This window comes from Anas platyrhynchos, chromosome 18 (genome assembly GCF_047663525.1).
Source record: "Anas platyrhynchos isolate ZD024472 breed Pekin duck chromosome 18, IASCAAS_PekinDuck_T2T, whole genome shotgun sequence".
Lineage (NCBI taxonomy): Eukaryota > Metazoa > Chordata > Aves > Anseriformes > Anatidae > Anas > Anas platyrhynchos.
The window spans coordinates 9,397,042-9,417,074 of NC_092604.1; the positions used below are offsets into that span (position 1 = coordinate 9,397,042).

Sequence of the window (20,033 nt, forward strand, 5' to 3'; positions counted from 1 at the left end):
TGAGTGAGTTTTTTGTTTGAACAGACCAAGCTGGAAGACTGCCGGAATATGATTGCAGATCTGAGGTTAGAATTAAAGAAAGCTAACAACAAGGTGTGTCACACAGAACTGCTGCTTAGCCAGGTTTCTCAAAAGGTAAGAGAAGTCACTGTTCCCAGAGTCCCTTTGAGTCTTTCTGTTTATTTTCTCAGTTGATTGTTATCAGGTGTTTTTTCTTGTTCTGAAAGCCTGTGCTTAGTTCCATAGAATCTGATATTCATTGCGCAAAAACAACACACAGAAATGTGTTGTGGTGAAGAAATTCTAAACTCAGATCAAAGGCTTCTGAAACTTCTCATTTTGGCTGATCTTTGCACAGTAGGAATTCCCAGATTGAGCAATATGAACTTGTGTTAAAGCTCTGCTAAACCTTGGCATCACAGAAATTGCGTTTATGTTGGAAGTTAAATGGACTTCTCATGTAAGTGGAAACTTGGTTGTCTTGAGGGAAGCAATGTCTGTATGGTGAAATTCTGTATAGACTGTCACCAGCTTTATGAAAATTCATTTCTTCACCACTTATGATCTGTGGTGCATCACATTCTTGTATTTGTCTCCCTTTTTTTTTTTTATAAAATACCCTGTGAACACAGTGCCAGTCAACTGTGACTTTCCTGCTGAACTATTCATTTCAGTGCTTGAATCTCTTTAATTTCTCTTTAAAGCTTTCCAACAGTGAATCAGTGCAACAGCAGATGGAGTTCTTGAACAGACAGCTTCTGGTTCTTGGAGAGGTCAATGAGTTGTACCTGGAGCAGTTGCAGCACAAGCACACAGACACTACAAAGGTACAATTGCAGACAGGGCCTTTTGGGAATACTTGGCTTGAAGTCGTCATCAAGCTCTTCTCGGCCTTGTGGTCAGAATAAAGGAAATGCTTTATAACATGTTTTGTTAGCCTTTTGTTCAGATATTTTCTGTGCACTGTGTGGTTATGGAATCTCTCCAGTGCGCTGTTTTTGAAAGCTTAGAAGGGTACGTTAGGGTACACCTGAAGTCAGGTCAGTTTTAGCCACTTGATATAAATTCTTCTTAATTTCTTCATGCCACTGCTGTAAACCGAGTAGGTTGCTGTGTTCTTGCTGTAATTGACAGCAGACTGTTGGAGGTAAAGTGATGTGAAATTGTGAAACATAGAATAGTATTGCTGAAATCTGTAGAAGGTTCTTAACTGGGGTTTTACCAGTTACTGTGAGATGCTGTTTTAAAACACGCAGTATTCTTCTTCTCACTCAATTGCTTTCTTATTAAGAGTTGGTACCAACTTTACTAAAACTTCTGTGGTTCATATGGTTTTACTTCCTGACTTCAAAGAGACCTTTTTTTAATTAGAAGCAAGTAACTTACACAACAATTGAACTGTTTCTGCGTGAGAGCAAGTAATTGAAGAAGGTGAATAGTAAGCCAAACAAAAAATCTTTTACTGGTATTTAATGAAGGTCATGTTGCAAAAACTGTCTTAAAATGAAGGTTGTCTAATCTGGTGCAGAACTGGCAAGTTTACTTGGCTGAATTTTTTTTAAATAAGGAACATTAATGTGCTAATAAATTCCAATGATGTAAAATTGTTTTCACAGTAATGTAGTGTGCATCCTCAGAGTATCCAGCTTTCCATATCTGTTTTTAGAAAAGCTTTTGTTCCATCCTGCTTAAACTGTGCCTATTTATAGCATCAGAACCATGTCTAAATATTAATAAAAACAACACACAATCAAATTATACTTTAACACTGTGTTCTTTCCTTTGAGGAGGTTGAAATGTTGCACGCTGCTTATCGGAAAGATCTGGAGAAAGCAAAATTGTGTGTTCAACAGCAAAGCCAAAGGCTCGAGGCTTCCCAGAAACGGATAGCTGAACTGGAATCTCAGCTTTCTAAAAAGGACCATCTCTTCGTGGAGCAAAAGAAATACCTGGAAGATGTCAAAATCAAAGCAAGGTAGGGATTTACTGGCTGTAAGGTTCAGTGTTACATTTGAGGCAGAATCTGAAGAAACGAACTGATGGGCTTTTGTTTATCTTCTCATTCAGAGGTCAGCTGCAAGCAGTAGAAAGTAGATACAAAGCCCAGAAAAGAATCACCCAGGCATTTGAGCTGGAGATCTTGGATCTGTTTGGCCGGCTGGAGAAGAGCAGCTTATTGAAAAAACTTGAAGATGAAAAAACAGAAGCAGCTGAAGCAGCAGAAGAAAGGTAAGGGCAGCGATATATGCTGGGCTTGCGACCAGTTTTTGGAATTTATCACTGGGGAATTCCTAGCACTTGGATACATCAGCTCAAAGTATTTCTGTTATCTCCCAATTACAGACTGAATCAGGTTCAGGACTCTTCCAGGGTTACTGAGAATCACTGTCCAAATTGGCAGTGTTTAGGAAATACTTCTCAGATAGCTGAACATTATTCACACTTGGAGGCAAATACCCAATTTGTCTCGTAGATTGGTCTCTTTAGCCTATAATTTGTTATGCCTTTAAGTAGTTACTTTACATACATCTTCCTAAAATGCCCGAGTAGTGTTGTAATTTCACTCAGATCGTCCCTTTTTTTTCTGCACCACATTCTTCTACTGCACGAGGATAATTTCTTGCACTGCAAGCAGATTTGTAGGTAACAGCTTATTTTGCGATGGCTAAAAGAAGGATCTACAACCAGAGGCCAATGTATAGATATCTTCCAGGACAATGTATAGATACCTTCCTTTTCCTTAATGGGTCAGGAGACAGCTCTGTTCTGCTTCGGGATTATTGGCAGCTTTGGGCTTTAAACATGGGATGTTGCAAGGCTCAGTGTGACACCTGCATGGTTGCTCTCTGTGGCTTCTGCTTCACTACAAAACTGCGGAGGAAAGCTGGTGTAGGCCTGCTGAAGTATATATGCAGTTGCAGAAATGGAAAGTAAGGCCTGTGCTCCCTAGCATTTCCATTTCCATTGTGAAGTTGCTACCATTTCCTTGACGCTGTATCCTCTCTTGTTCCAAACCAGGTTGGATTGTGGTAACGAAGGTTGTGCAGATGCTGTGGCAGGATACAGCGAAGAAACAATTGGTAGAAATGGAGAAACCAAACCTCCCAGCACTCGAGGTAGTAGTAGCAGTAAGAGTGGTAGCAACAGCGAGCTCTCCACCCCAGAGAAAAACCAGAACCAGAGATTCATCAATCGCTGGGAGACGTCCATGTTGCTGGAGCCCTCAACTACTGTCCCACTGACTGTAGGTTCACTCCCCAGCTCCCAGAGCTTCCTTGGAATGAAGTCCCGAGAATTATTTCGCAACAAGAGTGAGAGCCAGTGCGATGAGCAGGGTGGAACCATCAACAGCCTTTCTGATACTCTAAAGACTGAACTATGTAAAGATCCCAACATGGAGACGAAGGCCCCTCCAAGCCCCAGTAACAGCCTCTCACCTAAGATCCCCGAAAGCAGTGTTGGACAGCTTCATATCATGGACTACAATGAAACTCATCATGACCACAGTTAAAAAAGAAGATAGTCAATCAGTGTTATTTTCATATTCTTGGCATAGAACAGGAGGCGTGAATGCAAGTTTAACTAAAAGCTTTTTTGTTTCTTTGGTCTGAGCAGCTAGCTCATGCAGCGGAATAGGATCGATGTCCAGTAATGGAAGAAGGCTGCTGAACGAATGCAAAGTGGATTTTGGGGTCTGGAATTGAAATGCCCAGCCTAACTCTTGCTTCTTTCTCAAAATCAGTCTTTAGCAGCGTGTACTAATTTGAAGGGACAACTTAGCATTTGCAAGTATTTTTTTTCCCCCTTTCTCCCTGTCCCCAGTGAGTGGCTGCATTTATGAACTTGAGTGCAATATGAGGCCAAATTAACATTTGTGAGTCTACTACGAATGCTTTGTATTTCCTTGCAAGCTTCCAATTTAGAGCAGTTCATTGTGCTGCCTGTCTGGGTGACTTTGGTTGTTTTCATCCTGGAAAGGAGCAGCACTAGAATTTCTAGTGCGTTCACCCAAGGGTCTCTGTTTTGCCTGTCCACTGTCCCACATCCCTCAGAGCCCAGTCTTCACGCAGTTGGACTCTGAATACCTAAATGTTTAAGGAACGGTGTACCTCTGCAAAACGATTCATTCGCCGTAATTCATAATCATTGTTTATATTGTCCTTAACATTTCTTGGAAGGTTTCTTTTGAACAGACACTTGGTAAGGAACTGGAGCTTGTAATGCAGAGACCATATATGCTGAAGACTTGTTAAAACACTAGCTTCTGATCGTGGTGGTATCTTAAGTGTTTGCCTGACAGACTGGTACTGACCTCAAACTGGTTCATTTGGGAAAGCTATTGGGGTGGGAGAAGGAAGAGGAAGCTTTATTCGAGTAGGGAGAGCATGCAGAACATGGATGTAGAATGACGATTTGCAGCTCACAAAGATGTGCAAAGAGCATTTGTTTCTTTAATCAGGGAAATACTTGTCCTGCCTGATGTCCTTCAGAATTCTGGTCTTTGTTCCTGGTCTGAGCAAGACTGCAGTGTTCCAAGGCTGAGAACTAGGCCTCTCACTTCCTGGGAGTGTGTTTTCAGGCTTGACTTACAGAATACGGTTTCCTTTGAGTGCTGTTCTGCTCTGCCTGCAGCACACTTCTCAGCTCAGCAATGTCAGTTTGGCTCTAGGTATGTCCCCTTCACCCCCATCTCCTTAAAGGACAAGACTGAAGAAGCAGCCTGCTCGAAACGAGAACCTGAATTCTGTCACGAAGCCTTTCCATGTTAATCATGTTTAAGTCAATGGTGAGCCTTCTGTGAAGGAGGATGGCAGGATCAGGGCTTGTCAGTGGTCAGACTCAATCTCCTTTGTGACAGAACAGAGCCTGCAGTTAGGAAGGCAGTGTGCTTATTTTAAACCTTGGGTACGTCTGGGTCCAGGCGTACTTTGACATATCAGGCTTCACAGGTATCCTGCATCACGTCTCTTTTCTTTAACATTCTGTGGGTGGCAGCTGCTGTTGAAGAATTGTCTCAAATACAAATCAAAGCCAAGTACACTTGCACTTGTAGTTCACTTCCCTTTGTAAGCTGAACAGCAAAAGGAGTCTGTCACAGGGGCTGGTGGCATGTGAACGTGTGCTGGACACTACTTTGCCTCCCATTTCCAATTTTTACTTAACACCTAGGGTCTAAATACATTTCTGCCTGTCTAAATTATACTCAGTGTCCTTTCGGTTGGTCAGTCCTAACTCTGAAAGTAAAAGTGAACTTCAGTGGTTTTGTCAAAGCTTGAATCTGCATGGAATAGAAAATAGAGAGTTGGTTGTAAGTGACAGACTGGTTTTGTCGACATGTCTGTAGGTTTTCTAAGACTTAGTGGTAGCAAACGTGGTAGCGTATGTTTTGGTAAGATTTGGAGGTTTCCTGCCTCTCACCCCACCGGATCCCAGCACCGGGAGTTGAACGGTTTGCACATGGCCCTTGAAGGGCTGCCTCAGCTGCTGGGTGGAGTTGTGTTGCAGGAGTTTTCGACCATCCTGCTTCGCCGAGCCCCAGAAGAGTGTCTTGCTTCTGGGATGACCTCACTTGTTCTGAGGAGAGGCGGTTTTTGTTGTGGGTTACAAAAATGCCCTGGCGGTAATGCAAGCTCATTGATGAGGTGGCTTTTTTCTTCTTTTAAAAAAGGATTTTAGCACCAGGATAGTAACGGAAACCACTTTAGGTTTGTTTATGGACCACAAAGATTACGGAGGAACAAATTTTGCAATTTTTTTGTAAGTCAAAAAATCATGTATCTGCTGTATGTAGTTAACTTGCAGTTTGTTTGAAGGGGTCCCATCAGTGAAGTGGAAACAGATTTTTTTTTTTAACTGACTGCTTTTAGTTAAATCTAAAATTGCTGTCTTCGTCAATTTAATCTGTTCCCTGCCTCGCTCTTTGTAAGCATGTTAAACAATCTACATTAAATGCCATAAATATGAAGTACGAGGAAATGGTACAATCCTAAGCTAAAGAGAACTTAAACCAAAAGGAGGTTTTGCTGTCCGTATTAGAATGTTCTAAAATGTCAAGGCAGTTGCTTGTGTTTAACTGTGAACAAATAAAATGTATTGTTTTGCACTACTGTGTTAAATTCCCTGCGAGCCACTCTCTTTGGGGCCAAGGTGTGCTGAGACAAAACGTGGAGAAACAAACTCTGCATTGAAGCATCTTCCACGATCTGTATGCTGAGTAGTACTGAGCAGATAAGGGGGTCTGCCCCTTTTGGCATGGGGTTCTTTGCTAGAAGCTCCCTTTTCTGTGTGGAGCTAATGGCTTTTTATCTTCTGTGGAAAAACAACCTCAACAATGACGTGACGGTATAATCCACAAAATAACCACAGACGCTTCGGCACGGCACATCTGCATATTAGCTTTGTAGGGGATTGTTTATGTGGTCTAGAGGTTACAGTTAAGGGAAATTAACAGATGAAAATGTCAGACTGCTGGTTGCATAGCTGGGTGGCTTGCTCTGTCCCTGCATACGTGCTTCCCTCTTCTGTAACCTGCTCAAGAGTCACTGTACGCAGGGCAGTTCTTCAAACCAAGGGGGATTTGGGAGGTGATTTCACTGTAAGCTTGATATATTAGGTTAAGGTTGTTTTCATTTCGCCTGTCTCTCTTCTTAGCCTCCCTAACTAGCGTTTCTTACTGTATTTTTTTCCCTCAAAGAAATAAAAATAGTTGAAAGGTTGCTCAAAGCAATTTAGAAATTCATATATTGAACCTCAGCATTGCAATTACAGAATTAAGTATAATTCTTAAATTTGAACAACCCACACAAGGGCATGGCACAAGTGATGTACAGTCTGTCTGTGAAAACACATTGGTTGAACAAGAGCACTTAATAGAAAATTTTATATAAAAGTTACCCTGAGCCTTATCTTGGGGCTAGGCGATAGGGAAAGCTGGCTTTCAGTCTTCTGCAATGGGGTATGTTTTACAGCATGGTGTAAATGAAAGGAAAACAAAGCAGAAAGTTGATCTTGCCTCATTTTAAATACAGTTTGCATATCGCTTAACAAGCTTAAAGGGGAAAAACTACTTAACAGTGTAAAAATAATTAGGTAATATTACCCACAGAAGTTTGTCCACCAAGGTACAAAAAGAAGGTACTCACGGATGTGGAGTGCTGTGCTTGGTAGCTCATAAACCCAGCTGTAAATAATAAGCATGCAGTGGACACTAGTGAAAGAAATAACTTTATTTCCCAATTTTTAAGCATCTTAGCTGGTTCATCTTGATTTATTGGAACTATCTAGCTACAGGTGCAGTGGCCTGAATTTGAAAAGTGGTTACAGAGTAGTTCAGAGAAGCAACAGGAGCTGAGTTACTTCATTTGATCCAGTGGCAGCTTGGCAGGTGGAGCTCGGCTTTACTTTTCATGCAAAGCTTAACTCCAAATAATTTTGGCTGGTGCTTTTCATGATTTTGGCATCTGTGATCTTGGTGAAACTTTTTACCTGAAGCTGAGGACCTCCTCTAATTATGCCTCGCTGGGTGAACTCATGGTTATGTCAGGGCTCTGGGCTGGCCATCCGTGACCAAGAGCTGGGTTTTGGTGGTTGCTATGCCCACCCCCAGCTGAATTCAGAGCTCTGACAGAAACAAAGCTGCTGTGGGCTACGAGGTGTTTGTAGGCCAGCGAGGTGATGGAGCAGGACGGGCACAGCCAAGAAGAGCCTGTGGAAGCAGCCAGGAGGGGCTGGCGCCTGCGTGCCTGGGAAAGCAACCATTCTGGTGGCGAAGCCCTTTTGAGGCTGTGGGGCTGGTTGAGCGCCTTACCAACGGCTTTTAGGATACAAACGGCCTTTAGGAGGCTTTCACGGAGGCCCCAAGACCCGGGTGCCTCAGCAGGGCTCTGCGGGGCCCGGGGCCGCCTTCCCTGAGGCGGCCGCTAGAGGCCCCCCGAGGCCCGCGGCTGCCCTGGGCAGCGGCACCGCTCCCCTCAGGGGGCCGCCGGGGTCCGGCTCTCCCCGGGGAGCTCCCCCCGTGCCCCCGGGGCGCTCCCGAGGCTGTGGTGACCTCCCGGGGGCCGAGCAGGGCCTGGATGTTTAATCTGGAGTTTAATCTAGGGGTTTAATCGGTTGCGCCTTGGTAAAAGCCGGGTTTGACCCTCCTGCAGCTCAAGGGGATCGCAGAGCCTACAAACACCAGGATTTTTTGGGATCGTTTCCTACCAGCCCGTGTCCCCGCTGCCGTGTTTGAAAGCAAAGCAGCATTTATTTCCTGCACTGGCTGACAGACCCCGGGGTAAGTCACTCCGGTGCCCTGCCTGGGTTCCCAGTGTCTCCTGCGGTGTTGTGCTCTCAGAGGCTAAAGTAAAACTTCTGCACTTCTGCTTGGCGTTTACATCCTGTTTATGTAAATTCTTCAAACAGCTTGATTTGTAATAGAGAAAAACAATTCTCGCTGTATCTTTTTCTCTTTTGAAGTGTCCATCCACTCTGGAAGAGGAGAACTTGTATGGAAATTAAGTAATTTGTCTGGATGTTTTTGTGAGGTTTAACTTTGCAGTCTTCCAACAGATTCTGGTCGAGTCATTGCCAAACCTCAGACCCTGAGTTTCACGCCGTCATTTTTCTGCTGCTGTCTTAAAATTTTGTCTGCGTAAAACCGATTGAAAGGACGGGGCTGGGTTAGAAATAATTATTAAAATTTGTGGATTGTGGGTTTCTTGTGTGTGTCACAACCTCTGTCAGGTGTGAACGAACATTGAACAGCAGGTCTGGAAGGTAGCCGAGGTTTGACAGGACTGTTCTGACAGGCACTTTGTGCTGTCTTGAACTGTGGAAGCTGAAAAGGAACTACAAAGCAGAGCATAATTTTGGTCTGATCAGAGCCTGCGTAGTCAAATTTAAATGCTATGATAGCTAGGGTTAGGAAGGCCAGGAACAATATCTGAGGAAATTTCATTCATGTCCCGAAACTTGTCATCCTTCAGTCAACGTGGCACCTACTTGGTTTGGAAAACTTTCTAAAACAGTGTTAGCAGACACTTGTCTTTGCAACATGAAGCACTAAAGGGCAGCTGTGAGCATCTTGTATTTTTCTTTATAATGCTACCTCTGCAGCAGAGCTCCCAAATAAAGCCCGAGGTGGCAACAGGCACATTGTGCTGTCTGTGACCCCCTTAGTGCCTGAGAATCTGTGTGACCTCAGCAGGCTTCATTATCATTTTTAAGTTCACCACGTTTCAATTCAGCTGGGATGTGATGTCTCCCAAATACAGGCCCCTTCTCCAGAGTGGATTGATGTATTATATAGTGGCATATGGAGTTAGGGGAAGGAAAGAAAGTGCAAAGGAACAGGAGGTTGTGTGAGGAGAAAAAATGTTCCTGAAAGTACTTCCTATTTCATCTGAGCTATCATTCCTTCCTGTGCTCCCTCCTCTATAATAATTCTCCCTTCTTTTTTTTGCCTGTGTTGCCAAAATCTGGTCATCTTAAGGAAAAAGCTTTCCACAATTTTAGCAAACTGAGATAGATATGCAAAGGGAACTTGTTTATTCAGAAGTGTCTTCCAGCAGGAAGCAAAGAACAGGTGCTAATTTGCCTGTGGGAGGGGAAAAGAGCAGTCAGATACAGGGAAGACATTGCGTTATTGAGATCCTAAGTTTGTAGTTAACTGTGCTTGAAGAAAAGCACCACAAAAGATGCATATTGGCTGTGGGGAATGGGGGAGGGCCTGCGACTCTGCTGGCCCTCGCTAAGCAGGCTGGAAAGCAAGCTGTGCTCAGCACTGGTATAAAGTCATCGTGCTGGACTTGCAAAGTGCTGTTATAAAAGCAGCACAAGACTATTTCAAATGCCTTTCAGTTTTAATTAATTAGGCATCATCACACCCTTGAAAAAAAAAGCTAGATTCTTTTCTGGAAAGAGGGGAAAGACATTTTAGTTTGCAGTTTAAAAAGGAACCATCTGAAAATGGCCACAGCTGAATCTCTCTGCTCCCCCTAGGTTCCCTGAATCACATTTAATGGAAATGACTTCCTGTTAGCTTTGCAGAGGTCTGGGGAGGAAGGGGGCGTTTATTCAAGTTGGAATATTGTCAATACACCAAACTAGGTGCAAAATGAAGGTTGTCCTCCTTTATATCTCTAGCTGCTAACAGCTAAGGAGTCAAAACAGGCATAAAGGAAACTGTTCTGTGTGGTGTGTACTGGTTGGTGATGGTGAGAGAACCTGCACGAATCCAGCAGAGCCCGGTCAGTGTAGCTAAGGCTCGATGAATGACCGTTTCTGTAGCCTGTGATGTGCAAGGGAGACATCATGAGGGTCCTGCAAACACTGATTCTTTGGTGCACAGACCAGGCAATTTCAATGGGATCAGCTGGGGTGAGGGAACTTTAGTGATAAGCCCAGTGTGAATGTCAGACATGCTTCTGAGTCCTTACTGAGAGACTTTTGCTGCTCTGCATCATGTCCTTCAAACATGCTGGTTATTCACACCTCCAGCTTTTGGGACTGAGTGGCTATTTCTCAGAAAGAAGTCTGAGAAAGTCTGTAAAATCCTGTTTTGGGTAGCTTGCCTGAGATTTGTATCCGTGATTAGAACCTGATTACTCCTGATTATTCCCTGCTCTCACCACAATGCCTGTGAAAGCAACCATGTGTGGTACAGCTCCTGCTGCTGGGATATGACTTTTAGGAGGAGAGAGGAAATAATAGCAAGGGAGAGCGGAGTGTCAAAGGCTATTTGACAGGACTAACTCTTCAGAACTTGGATCTCTAGTATTCATTTCACTGATTTTAATCAGCCACCTGATTAAAGGCAGAAAGCAGGAGAAGCATGAACTTCCATCCCTTAAAAGGCATGTCTACCAGGTGGTTTCCAAGGACTTTTCAGTTTCCCATTGTGATTTTCTGTGTCATTCGGGTGCTTCTTTCTGACATGCTTACTCCCCTGCACTTGTACACAATCTTTGTTACTAATTGAGGTCTGAGCTTCAGGGTGGACGGAAGGTGGGTTTTGGGAAATGGCTGCCCTAGCTGGTTCGTCCTCGGGTGCCCTCTTCTCAGAGAGAGCACTTCTACCACTCACATTATGCAGCATGTGCCGCGGCAGCTTCTCAGTGTGGTACAGCCACTCCTTCATGCAGTCTAGAACGATGGGGATGAGGCTCACCACACCTCCGTAATGGTTCTTGGCCTCATCACAGCTCAGGTGGTTCACAACATCGTGGGGATATCTGCGGCACAGAAGGACACAGTCAGCAGAGCAGCCCAAGCAGCGCAACCCTGGTGTTCAAGAGCATGTACAAACACTTGCCCCACGGAAATTAACCCTACACAGAGCAGGAACAGGAGGGAGGAAGAGACTGTAGGATATCTGATGGAAGGGATCCAGAAGGATCAAACTGCCTCATCAATGCACGTGACCTCAGGGTACTGACCTGCCTGTGTATGACCTTCCACGCCCCAGTAAAATGAACAAATACACAGATAAATTCCTTTGTGTGAGTGGAGGTTGGCAATGTTTTCACAACAGCTGGATCTGTAAACTGGGTAGCTCCTTTTATCCTTGCTAAAGCCAGAGAGGTGTTACAAGAGAAACCAACAGAGAAGTCAAGTAGGAATGTTCGTGTTCCCTCAATCGCCTCAAGGAGACCAAGCTGATGGCAAGACCTACTTAGCTCGGATGGTGCTCAGATCGTTGCTGTGGCTAAGGAGCAGCTTGCATCTTTCCAAAATGCCGTTGGTGGTGCTGTTACCAGGATGCACGGCCTCCAGCTTGTGGCAGAGCTTGCTTAGGTCATTACAGATGCTCAGGAACATGTTGAGGATACGCCTGTCCGTGGAATTGTTACAGTAATGGTCCATGTAGGACTGTACCTGTGGAGTACATAGGGAAAGACAGGGTCACGCACATTAAATTACATTTTGATGTGCTGCAAAGTTGCTCAGGTTAGTGACAAGAAGCTGCTTTCTCTTGTGACTCTGAGGGAGTCCCTCTTTGAAGAAGTGTGGGACTGCTGCAGCCAAAAGCACAGCTCTTCTCCGAGCATTGCAGAGAGAGGTTGGATGTCAGCAGAGTTTTGTCTCCGCTGCCACAGCTGCTTGCATCGAGTGGGGTGGGAGGTGGGGGCAGTGACCAAGCTGCAAGTGGTTTGGAGTAATAGCGTGGATGTGCTCACATATGTGCGCGTTCTCCGTGGCTCTTTATTTGGTACCACTAGATGTGAATGCAAAATTAAAACCATTTAACTTAAATTGTCCTTACCAACCAGTTATAGCAATGATATTCTCTATTTCCCTGGAATGTTTTTGTTGTTTTTGTTACCCAGAGTGAATGGCACTGTATGACGAGACGTTATGCCAAGAGATTAAGTCCCTTCTCCAAAGGCATTGCAGCCACTTCAGGCGTGAGTGGTCGGAATACAAAGCACGGCGCGGCTGGTTGGCAGTCCTGCCTGGACTCAAACACCTTTAGTGCTTTCTGTAAGATTTCAGGATAAGAACAGAGGAACAGTTCCAGCACTGGAACAGCCTGTGCATACAGAAAAGCCATGCAATGCACTTGGGCAAATTCTCAGCAGGTTTGTAAGAAAAATAAAAAAGGCCCCTACGGGTCCATTTCCACTACAGATTTCTCCTCCTGCTCTGCTCACGGTGCGTTGTGTCCGTGTGAGTGGCAGGATTTTTTTATTGTTGCTGTGTGCAGAAATAGTCCTAAAGAGAATAGCATTTTAGCCTGGTTGTTCAGCGATAGGATTACAGGACTCCTTTCTGTCAGTATCAACAGAAGGGAGTTAATGCACCTGCATACCCAGCATGGGGACCAGGACAACACGAGCAATGGCTGGCAAGGATCACACAGGTCTGCATTAGCCACTTGCTGGCTCCTGAGCTGCAGCCCAGGGGGTTCAGGGAGAGCTCCTACACCGGACAAATGCCCCGAGCACAGCCACGCTCTGCAGCACAGGGACCTGCTGGGTCATCTGAGTCTGTGGATGAAGCAAGTGACTGAGGAATTTGTCTCACAAAACCACTGGGGATTTGCCTTCGTACCCTGTCCCCTGCAGAAGTCTTTAAGGAGCTGTTGCTATTTCCTGTCTGGTTGCATCCCCGGTGAAATTTCTCTCGGTTCCTGCACAAGGGATCAGCAGTTTGTGCTGCACCAGTTCTTCCCCCTTCTCCCCAGTACCCTGCTCTTTTCTTTTTTCCACTCTCCCCCTAGGGCAGCAAGGTTATACCCTTAGGGCTCTCTGTGCAGTATGGTTTGCCACCACTAAGCTCATGTTACCACGTCACAGAGGATGCTGTGGATCAGTTAATTGCAGAAGTAGTTACCTATGAGGTCTCGCCCCCACAAAAAGCAGGCCTTCCAACCCTGCCAAGAAAGAGAGTCCAAGCCTGCTCCATCCTTCTGAAGTATCAGCACGTTTGAGACATAATAATGCAATACGAAACCTCAGTGCCTATTTTTGGAAGAAAATGGATCTGTTTTATGTCTGTCCAGATCCTCTTCAATGTTATGAATGAAGCCCATATGTTAGAATTGAGTCAGCCCTCAGAAAAGACAAGCAGCTCACTTCTGTTTCTTCATCCTAATCAGAGCTTGGCTTTCACTCCGACTTGGGCACGCATCTGGGTTCTGAGCCTGGGTTCTGCTTTCTTACATCCACAATTCTCATTTTATCCTGATATTTCTTCCCCCTTTGTCTTCCAGTGGTCTAACTTCTTTGCACTACTTAAAACATCCTGTGTTATAAAAATTCCAAGACAATTCACTTACCAGCCCAGAAAACACCTAGCCCACCTGGGAGTTTCAGCCCTCGATCCATCATCCTATGTCGGTAACACAGCCATTATTTTTAATAAGCACTATAGAAAGATACAGCAGCACCAATACCGGGGGGAAGAGGCGAGCATGCTGCTTACTGCGAGTTAAGGATTACAGAGTCCGTGTGTGGCTGGGGAAGGAGGCTTGGTTTGATTGTGTCTTGTACCCTGCATTTCTGGCTACGCCTCGGAACTGAAATGACAGTATTAAACTCAACCCTAAAGTGATGCTGAACGATGTAATTCCTTCTCTGTAACCAGGAAAGTCTCACGTAGTCATTTCCCTCCCCTACCTAATCTTTTGCCACCGGTTTGCAGAGCTACACACAGATGTCAGAAGCAAGTTGTGTTGCATCTTCCCTTAGTAAAAACATTTATTCATCGCCGAACTAGACCCAAGCATCTGGCAGCACTGCCTTGTTCTCTGTGCCCACCAGCAGAGAACTTTGTGCCGAGTGCTCTGTACCTGGTCGATGCTTGCCACGGGTCTGATCATGTCGTGCGCGTTCTCTCGGGTGTGTTGCAGCGCCGCGATAAACGTGAACTGCTGCTGCAGGAAGAGCCTGTAGTGCTGTTCTACGGTTCTTAGAGCCTCCTTTACCTCGTTCATGTTTCCCCCACCTGGATTCTGGCAGAGAAGGAGAGAAAGGGAGCTACTTTTTAGCAATTATGCGATTTTACACGTGTAATTCTATCTTTCACTTCAGTTGGAATTGTGGAGCTAAGTAGAAAAGTTTATTAAAATAAAAAAAACGCAAGAAAAGAGAAAATATGTCGTGCCAAAGCCCTGCAGGCCCTGAGCCCCAGCTAGCCAGTCAGTGAGGCAGTAACGATGCTGCAAAAAGAGGCAGAGAGCCCAGAGGGCCCCTGGCAGTCAGATGCTACAAACCCCGGCGGCTCTGCTCTAAACATAAGCACAGCGCGCTGAGACGCCCGGGGGGTGGGCAACACCTCCCTTACCCCATCCGAAGCCACCGCCCGGCGCCCCCGGCCGGGCCCTCACCGCTTGGCTTCCCTCAGGGAACCCCCCGGGCCCCGGCACCCCCCGGCTTCCGGCGGCCCCGAACCCTCGGGGGAGCACCCAGAGCCCCCCAGGGACCCCTCAGCGGACCGGGAGGGCCTCTCCCCTCTCCCCGGCTCCCTACCGGCCGAGGCAGCCCCGCGGGGCCGGGCCGGGGCCGGGCCTGGATCTGCTCCCCCCGAGCTCGGCGGCGCCGCCGTCTCCTTGGCAACAGCCGCCGCCGTCTCCCTAGCAACCGCCGTCGCCGCTCGATGACGTCGCCGCCTCCCCCGCGCGCCGCAGGGTGATGACGTCACTCCATAGCAACGCGGCGCCGGTTGCTAAGGGAGGCCATGGACGCCCCCGGCCCGCCGTGGCTGCCGTCGGCGGGAGCCTACGCGGAGCAGCGGGGGCTGTGGCGGCTCCTGCAGGTGAACGGCGCCGGGCCCCCGGGTGAGGGGCATCGGGCTCGTGTGAGGAGGCCGGGGGCAGGGTGTCCCGGTTGCCTCCTGCCCCACTCCGGCCGCAAAAGGCACCGGGGAGAGGATTAAGGGGGGCCGGGGCCTGTCTGTAGGGTCAAAAGCGGCCTCCGGGATCTGCAAGGAGAGTCCCGGCCCCAGAGGAATCTGAGCTGTGTGCCGCGGGTCTGGTCGAGGGCACGGGCTGGGGCTGCTCTGGGACGAAGCCGAGGGGGGTCAGCCCCTGTGGGGACTGGTGCTGACCCCTTGCCCTTCCAGCTCGGGCTTTGTGAGGCCTTCTTCAAATCTCCCTGGAAAACAAAAGCTTATTTTCCCTTCCTTCTCCTCCTCCTTTCTCTTCCTCTCTTTTTTCCCCATGTAATTCCAAGGCCATTTGCTATGAGCACCGTGGCTTTATTTTATTTTATTTTATTTTATTTTATTTTATTTTATTTTATTTTATTTTATTTTATTTTATTTTATTTTATTTTATTTTATTTTATTTTATTTTATTCACATTGTGAGGCACTGGAAGCAGCTGCAGGACCTCATGCTGTGTAAAATGCTTATGGGATTTATGAGGAGCGTTCTTTTCCCTTCATGCTTCAGCTGTGTTGTGGCAATATAACAGTACAAAGAGAGCTTGAATTTATTGTCCTACACTTAAACATTGACAAAACTCAAAGTGCAAAAACCAAAAACACGAGACCCAAGATGTGAACCTCCCCCAGAGATTAATGGAATTGCTCGTGTAAAATTAAACCGGGCTTAGCAGAAGTGAATAAAATTAAGCAGGTGTGTAGGTGGTGGTGGGACGTGGGCACAGAATAGTCAAGAGTATCAGTCATGGTCAGCCTGAACAATTTGGCATTGTGATAAGACCAAATTTTCTAGCTTTGTTATTTTTAAAGCCACTGATAATTGTAGTGCCAAGTTCAGATTTCTTAGTTTAAATCAACAATGCTGGAAAGTAATCATTTTAAAATAAAATTTCAATAAAAATATAAATTTTATACTTTAGGCTATTTGCTACTCAGGCTTGGAAGCATCAGAATTTGCATGTGAAACAGTTCATAAACAAAATAGAGTGGTTTAATTATTCTCATGAAGTGAATGAAGCAGAAAAGGAAATTAAACTAATAAAAGGTGATCAGTTGGCTAGAGTATAACATTTCATGGAGTACACAGACTTTATAGAATTTACTTTCAAATATAAAAGTGTTATGACTGATTTTTAGGAAAAAAAAATCCTATTCCAGTGTAAGCAGTTCGGTAGATAATCTAAGTGAGAACGTTAGCTGCTGTTTGATGTTTAGTTTTAATCACAGAATCCTTGGCTGTGCTGAAATGTTTTATAAGAAAATCAGTGGAGTTAGTGTTTCTTAGTGTTATTCCTTTCCCTGCCTGTAAAGCTGCAGTCATTGCTGAAATCAGCAGCAGGATCTCTGCTGGTATCAGTGGGAGCTAAGCAAGGCCCCGTATAACCTCAAACATTTAATAAGAAAATTGAATCCAAAGCAGTCGTTCAGAGAAAGGCTTTAAACCCTTCTCCCCCCCCCCCCCCAGTTTTCATGCAGGAGGAAGACCAGCAGGGTTAAAGAAGTGAGATGTGCTGCTTTTGTGGTCTCGATTGGTTGTGGGCTTTGTGTGTTTTCTGCAAGTCTCATCTATCCTGCGGTCCTCTAGGCTGGTTGGGAACTTGTGGGAATGTGCTTGAGAAAGGTTTAACTTGTCCCGAAGAGATGCTGATTTAAGCTGGCTGGTTTTGAAACTGCTTGTATGGTTTTTGTCAGTGCTGACTCAACCCTTACCTACACCAGACTGCCCAAGCAAAACCTTTCTGGTATCTGTCTGTATCATAATTAAGCTAAAGAAAATAGTTTTTTTGTTTGTTTGTTTGTTTGTTTTTTGGCATTTTTAAACTGTTTTACTTAATTTTTTTCAGCCTCTACTAAAGGTTTCATGTTCTCTATTCTGTTTATTGAAAGGGACTTAAGAAAATGAATTAGCATTTATAAACTCTTTAAGATCCTCATAATTACATTGTCTTAAATTGCAATATATCATGACTATCGTGACACATAGCTATGTTAAATTTTCCTCTAACATTACCCATTTATTTTCAGAACATGGTTGAAGAACTCTTGATTCATAAGCCAGATGATCCCATTCAGTTTATGATAGACCATTTAAAGCAAAATAATGATGATGGTAAGTGAAAACAGAGAGACCACAGACACTTCAACTTATATTTGTAAACAGCTGCTTAGAAACTGCACTTCAGTTGGCAAATGATGGATGCAACTTTTCAGACCACGTCTTGAGAAAAAAAAAAAAAAAGTGAGCATTTTGGGATAGCTATAAATAAGATGCTTTTTAATTTCCTTTTTTTTTTTTTTTTTAGTTGGTAATCTAATAAAAAATGCACTTTAACAGTTATAACAATGAAACCCTCTAAGGGAATAACAAAGAGTTCTAGTGTATCAATTATTAATGCATTCTGTGCCCCATCTGATATTTCCTGTTGTCTTTAAGCTCGCTAATTACTCCTTTTGTCAGGTGTAAATTTGGTTTCCCATCCTACCTGGGCTGGCAGATTCTCTGTTTTTTGATTAGTTAGTTACTAGCTGTTGTTAATGAGTTCCACTGCTCAGTGGCATCCTAGATGAAGGAACAGTGAGTGTGCCTACACACATGTATAACAAAACCTGGTAAATTGAATAGGAAGTCTCTATTCTGCACAATAAAAGCATGTAGGCTCAATCAAATTATTTGATTTACAAACTGTTCACCCTTAGGCAGATTATATTTGGATATGCACAACTGAACTATAATTTTTGTTCTGCATGAGCTGTCAGGAACAGCTGGTGTCATGTTGCTTTGATGTTTCTTTAAAACCATAGTAAACCATTATGAAAGTTCTGCTGCAGCATCAATGAAATCATTATCACTGGAGGTGCTGTGAGCTCTTTATACATAGCGGTACTGATCAGATGGATGTAGATTGAAGTGCTGCTAAGTATCCAAAAAAAAATAATCAAATTCTGCAAATTATGTCCAGCCCTTTCTGATGTGGGCAGCGTGTGGAATCAATCTATTTTGTAGACCCATGGAAAATTTGCAGAAGAATTTCAGTTTGGTAGAATGCAGATAAAATTTCTTCACATTAATCTAACATTTGTCCTTAAGCCCCACAGTATCATTTGCACAGAATTAGGCAGGTTTTGATTTCGTGACTTCAGTACTTGGAGGCTAAAGATAGAACTACAGCAGCTGTTTGTCAAGAGAAAAATGCTGTCTGCTTTTGGTCTGGAAAAAAAATCTATTAAGAAAGGGAAGGCACTCCAATTAAAATTAGAGCCTAAATGTTGTTTTAGAAATAAATTATATGGAAAATAATGTAACAGAAATCTGTAACTGAGTTGATTTTACTTTTTGATCATGGCAGAAGGTGCTGACTATTTAGAAGAAAAAAACCCTTATTAGAGCCATCAGTAAAGCAATGAATTTTCATGATCTTGCCTTGCTAGACAGCTTTAGCCCTAGAGAAAATTTCAAACAGAGATGTGTGGAAAAGAAGTATTGCATCTATCCCAGGTGTGAAGTTAGAAAACCTTTTTAATTAATAATAGGATCTAAAGTACTCTTAAAAATATAAACAACTCTAATGATGATTATAGCTTACAACTGTCTCGAAAAGCTCCTAGGTCAAAAGTGTGCCTGAGTGTTTGTACTCAGTGCTCTGTGCTATTGTTCTTTCATGTGATCCTTCTGAAAACCTTAAAAAGCCTATGAAGATTGATAATTCTTTAATATACAAAGATGCTAGTTTTCTACATTTTATCTTGGTTTGTGTTAGCAAAGAGCGCTTTCCAGATCCAAGTGACATTTCTGTGAGTTCTTGCTTTACTCTTATACCTCTGAAGAAATGTAACAAAGTTCTGCAAGAATGTTCATGATGTGCTATGAAGTTTTCCTCTTTGACAAAGGATTTTACTCACAACTTAAACATTTTTTTTTTTACATTAATATTAATCATAGACCCTTTTGGACTAAAATGGAACTCAGTGAGTCCAGCTGTTATTTTACATTATCCCAGGATTTATTTATTTTTATTATTATTGAAAGCATCCTTGTATGTTAAAACTTAAGAATGCTTGGAAAAGAAAATTCTGTAACATCTTGTCAAGTCTAAGCGTGGAATGGAATATGATTTGTTAATGAAGAAGTAATTTTGCAGATTTTCTGCACTTCATTTAGCTGCTGGTCCAGACCTCCGGTATTAAAGACTGACCGTTTGCTGATTGGAGAGGGTTAAACATTACATACAGTGGTGTCCTGGTTGTGCCCTTGTGTCATATGTTTAGGGAGAATGCTTTAGAAGAGTCTTACAAGTGTGCAAATGAGAAAATCAGTGAATTACACTGCCCCATCTGCTGCAAGCCACTAAGCAGAGAGAAAACCAGATTTAGTACAAAGTGAGCATTTACAGTAGCCCTGGGCAATATTAAAGCATGATATGGTGTATATAATGGTATGTTTCGTTTTTTATCAAACGTTTGTCCAAGAAAGCTGTGTATTAAAGCTTCAATACCTAAGGGTTTTCTTGTGAATTTTAAATCATGCTCCTAGTTAAACCTCAAAAGGATCTGTGGATGGAAAGGTTTTTTGATTTTCTTTGAAGTGGTTTGAAGAAGTTGATTAGTGTTGGCACCCGAGCACTCTTTTATGACGCTGTTTATAAATAATTCCTAAGTATCGGGCTGGAG

General features: G+C 44.0%; 3 protein-coding genes across 12 annotated transcripts in view; 2 read left to right on the forward strand and 1 right to left on the reverse strand.

Moving 5' to 3' along the window:
* TSC1 (TSC complex subunit 1) overlaps positions 1-6,103 on the forward strand; it is a 29,071-nt gene extending 22,968 nt beyond the window's left edge. For 4 of the 5 annotated variants that reach the window (XM_038188086.2, XM_038188089.2, XM_005013256.6 and 1 more), the window contains 5 exons: positions 25-135; positions 705-827; positions 1,788-1,975; positions 2,068-2,229; positions 3,019-6,103. In XM_038188086.2, the coding sequence (XP_038044014.1) occupies positions 25-135; positions 705-827; positions 1,788-1,975; positions 2,068-2,229; positions 3,019-3,511 (1,077 nt within the window). In that variant the 3' untranslated portion in view covers positions 3,512-6,103. The remainder of the gene's footprint in view (positions 1-24; positions 136-704; positions 828-1,787; positions 1,976-2,067; positions 2,230-3,018) is intronic. The other variant, XM_038188088.2, reaches the window with a different exon arrangement.
* A 1,053-nt stretch (positions 6,104-7,156) lies between these two features.
* Positions 7,157-20,033, forward strand: part of AK8 (adenylate kinase 8) — a 77,019-nt gene continuing 64,142 nt past the window's right edge. For 2 of the 4 annotated variants that reach the window (XM_027470611.3, XM_072025397.1), the window contains exons 1-2: positions 15,081-15,237; positions 17,391-17,475. In XM_027470611.3, coding sequence (XP_027326412.3) covers positions 15,160-15,237; positions 17,391-17,475 — 163 coding nt within the window. In that variant the 5' untranslated portion in view covers positions 15,081-15,159. Of the gene's footprint in view, positions 8,276-15,080; positions 15,260-17,390; positions 17,476-20,033 lie in introns of those variants that run through there. The other 2 variants (XM_072025394.1, XM_072025395.1) reach the window with 2 other exon arrangements.
* On the reverse strand, positions 9,512-15,086 carry SPACA9 (sperm acrosome associated 9). Of its 3 annotated transcripts, XM_027470620.3 has the most exons (5): positions 14,952-15,086; positions 14,273-14,434; positions 11,654-11,856; positions 11,066-11,213; positions 9,512-9,577 (listed from the first exon to the last, which is right to left on the reverse strand). In XM_027470620.3, exons 2-5 carry the CDS (start codon positions 14,414-14,416, stop codon positions 9,569-9,571), a joined length of 504 nt encoding a protein of 167 aa, XP_027326421.1. In that variant the 5' UTR covers positions 14,417-14,434; positions 14,952-15,086; the 3' UTR covers positions 9,512-9,568. The 3 variants fall into 3 exon arrangements, with proteins under 3 accessions (XP_027326421.1, XP_027326419.1, XP_071881504.1); XM_027470618.3 differs by having other exon boundaries at positions 9,512-11,213; XM_072025403.1 differs by having other exon boundaries at positions 9,512-11,213; positions 14,273-14,427; positions 14,952-15,068.

What these genes read in the sequence shown, in the direction of transcription:
- SPACA9 (XM_027470618.3), bottom strand. Translation starts at nt 14,416, where the DNA reads ATGAACGAGGTAAAGGAGGCTCTAAGAACCGTAGAACAGCACTACAGG. An exon ending in CCGTGGCAAGCATCGACCAG is followed by an intron (nt 11,857 to 14,272) that starts GTACAGAGCACT and finishes TGTACTCCACAG; the next exon opens with GTACAGTCCTACATGGACCA. An exon ending in CTGAGCACCATCCGAGCTAA is followed by an intron (nt 11,214 to 11,653) that starts GTAGGTCTTGCC and finishes TCTGTGCCGCAG; the next exon opens with ATATCCCCACGATGTTGTGA.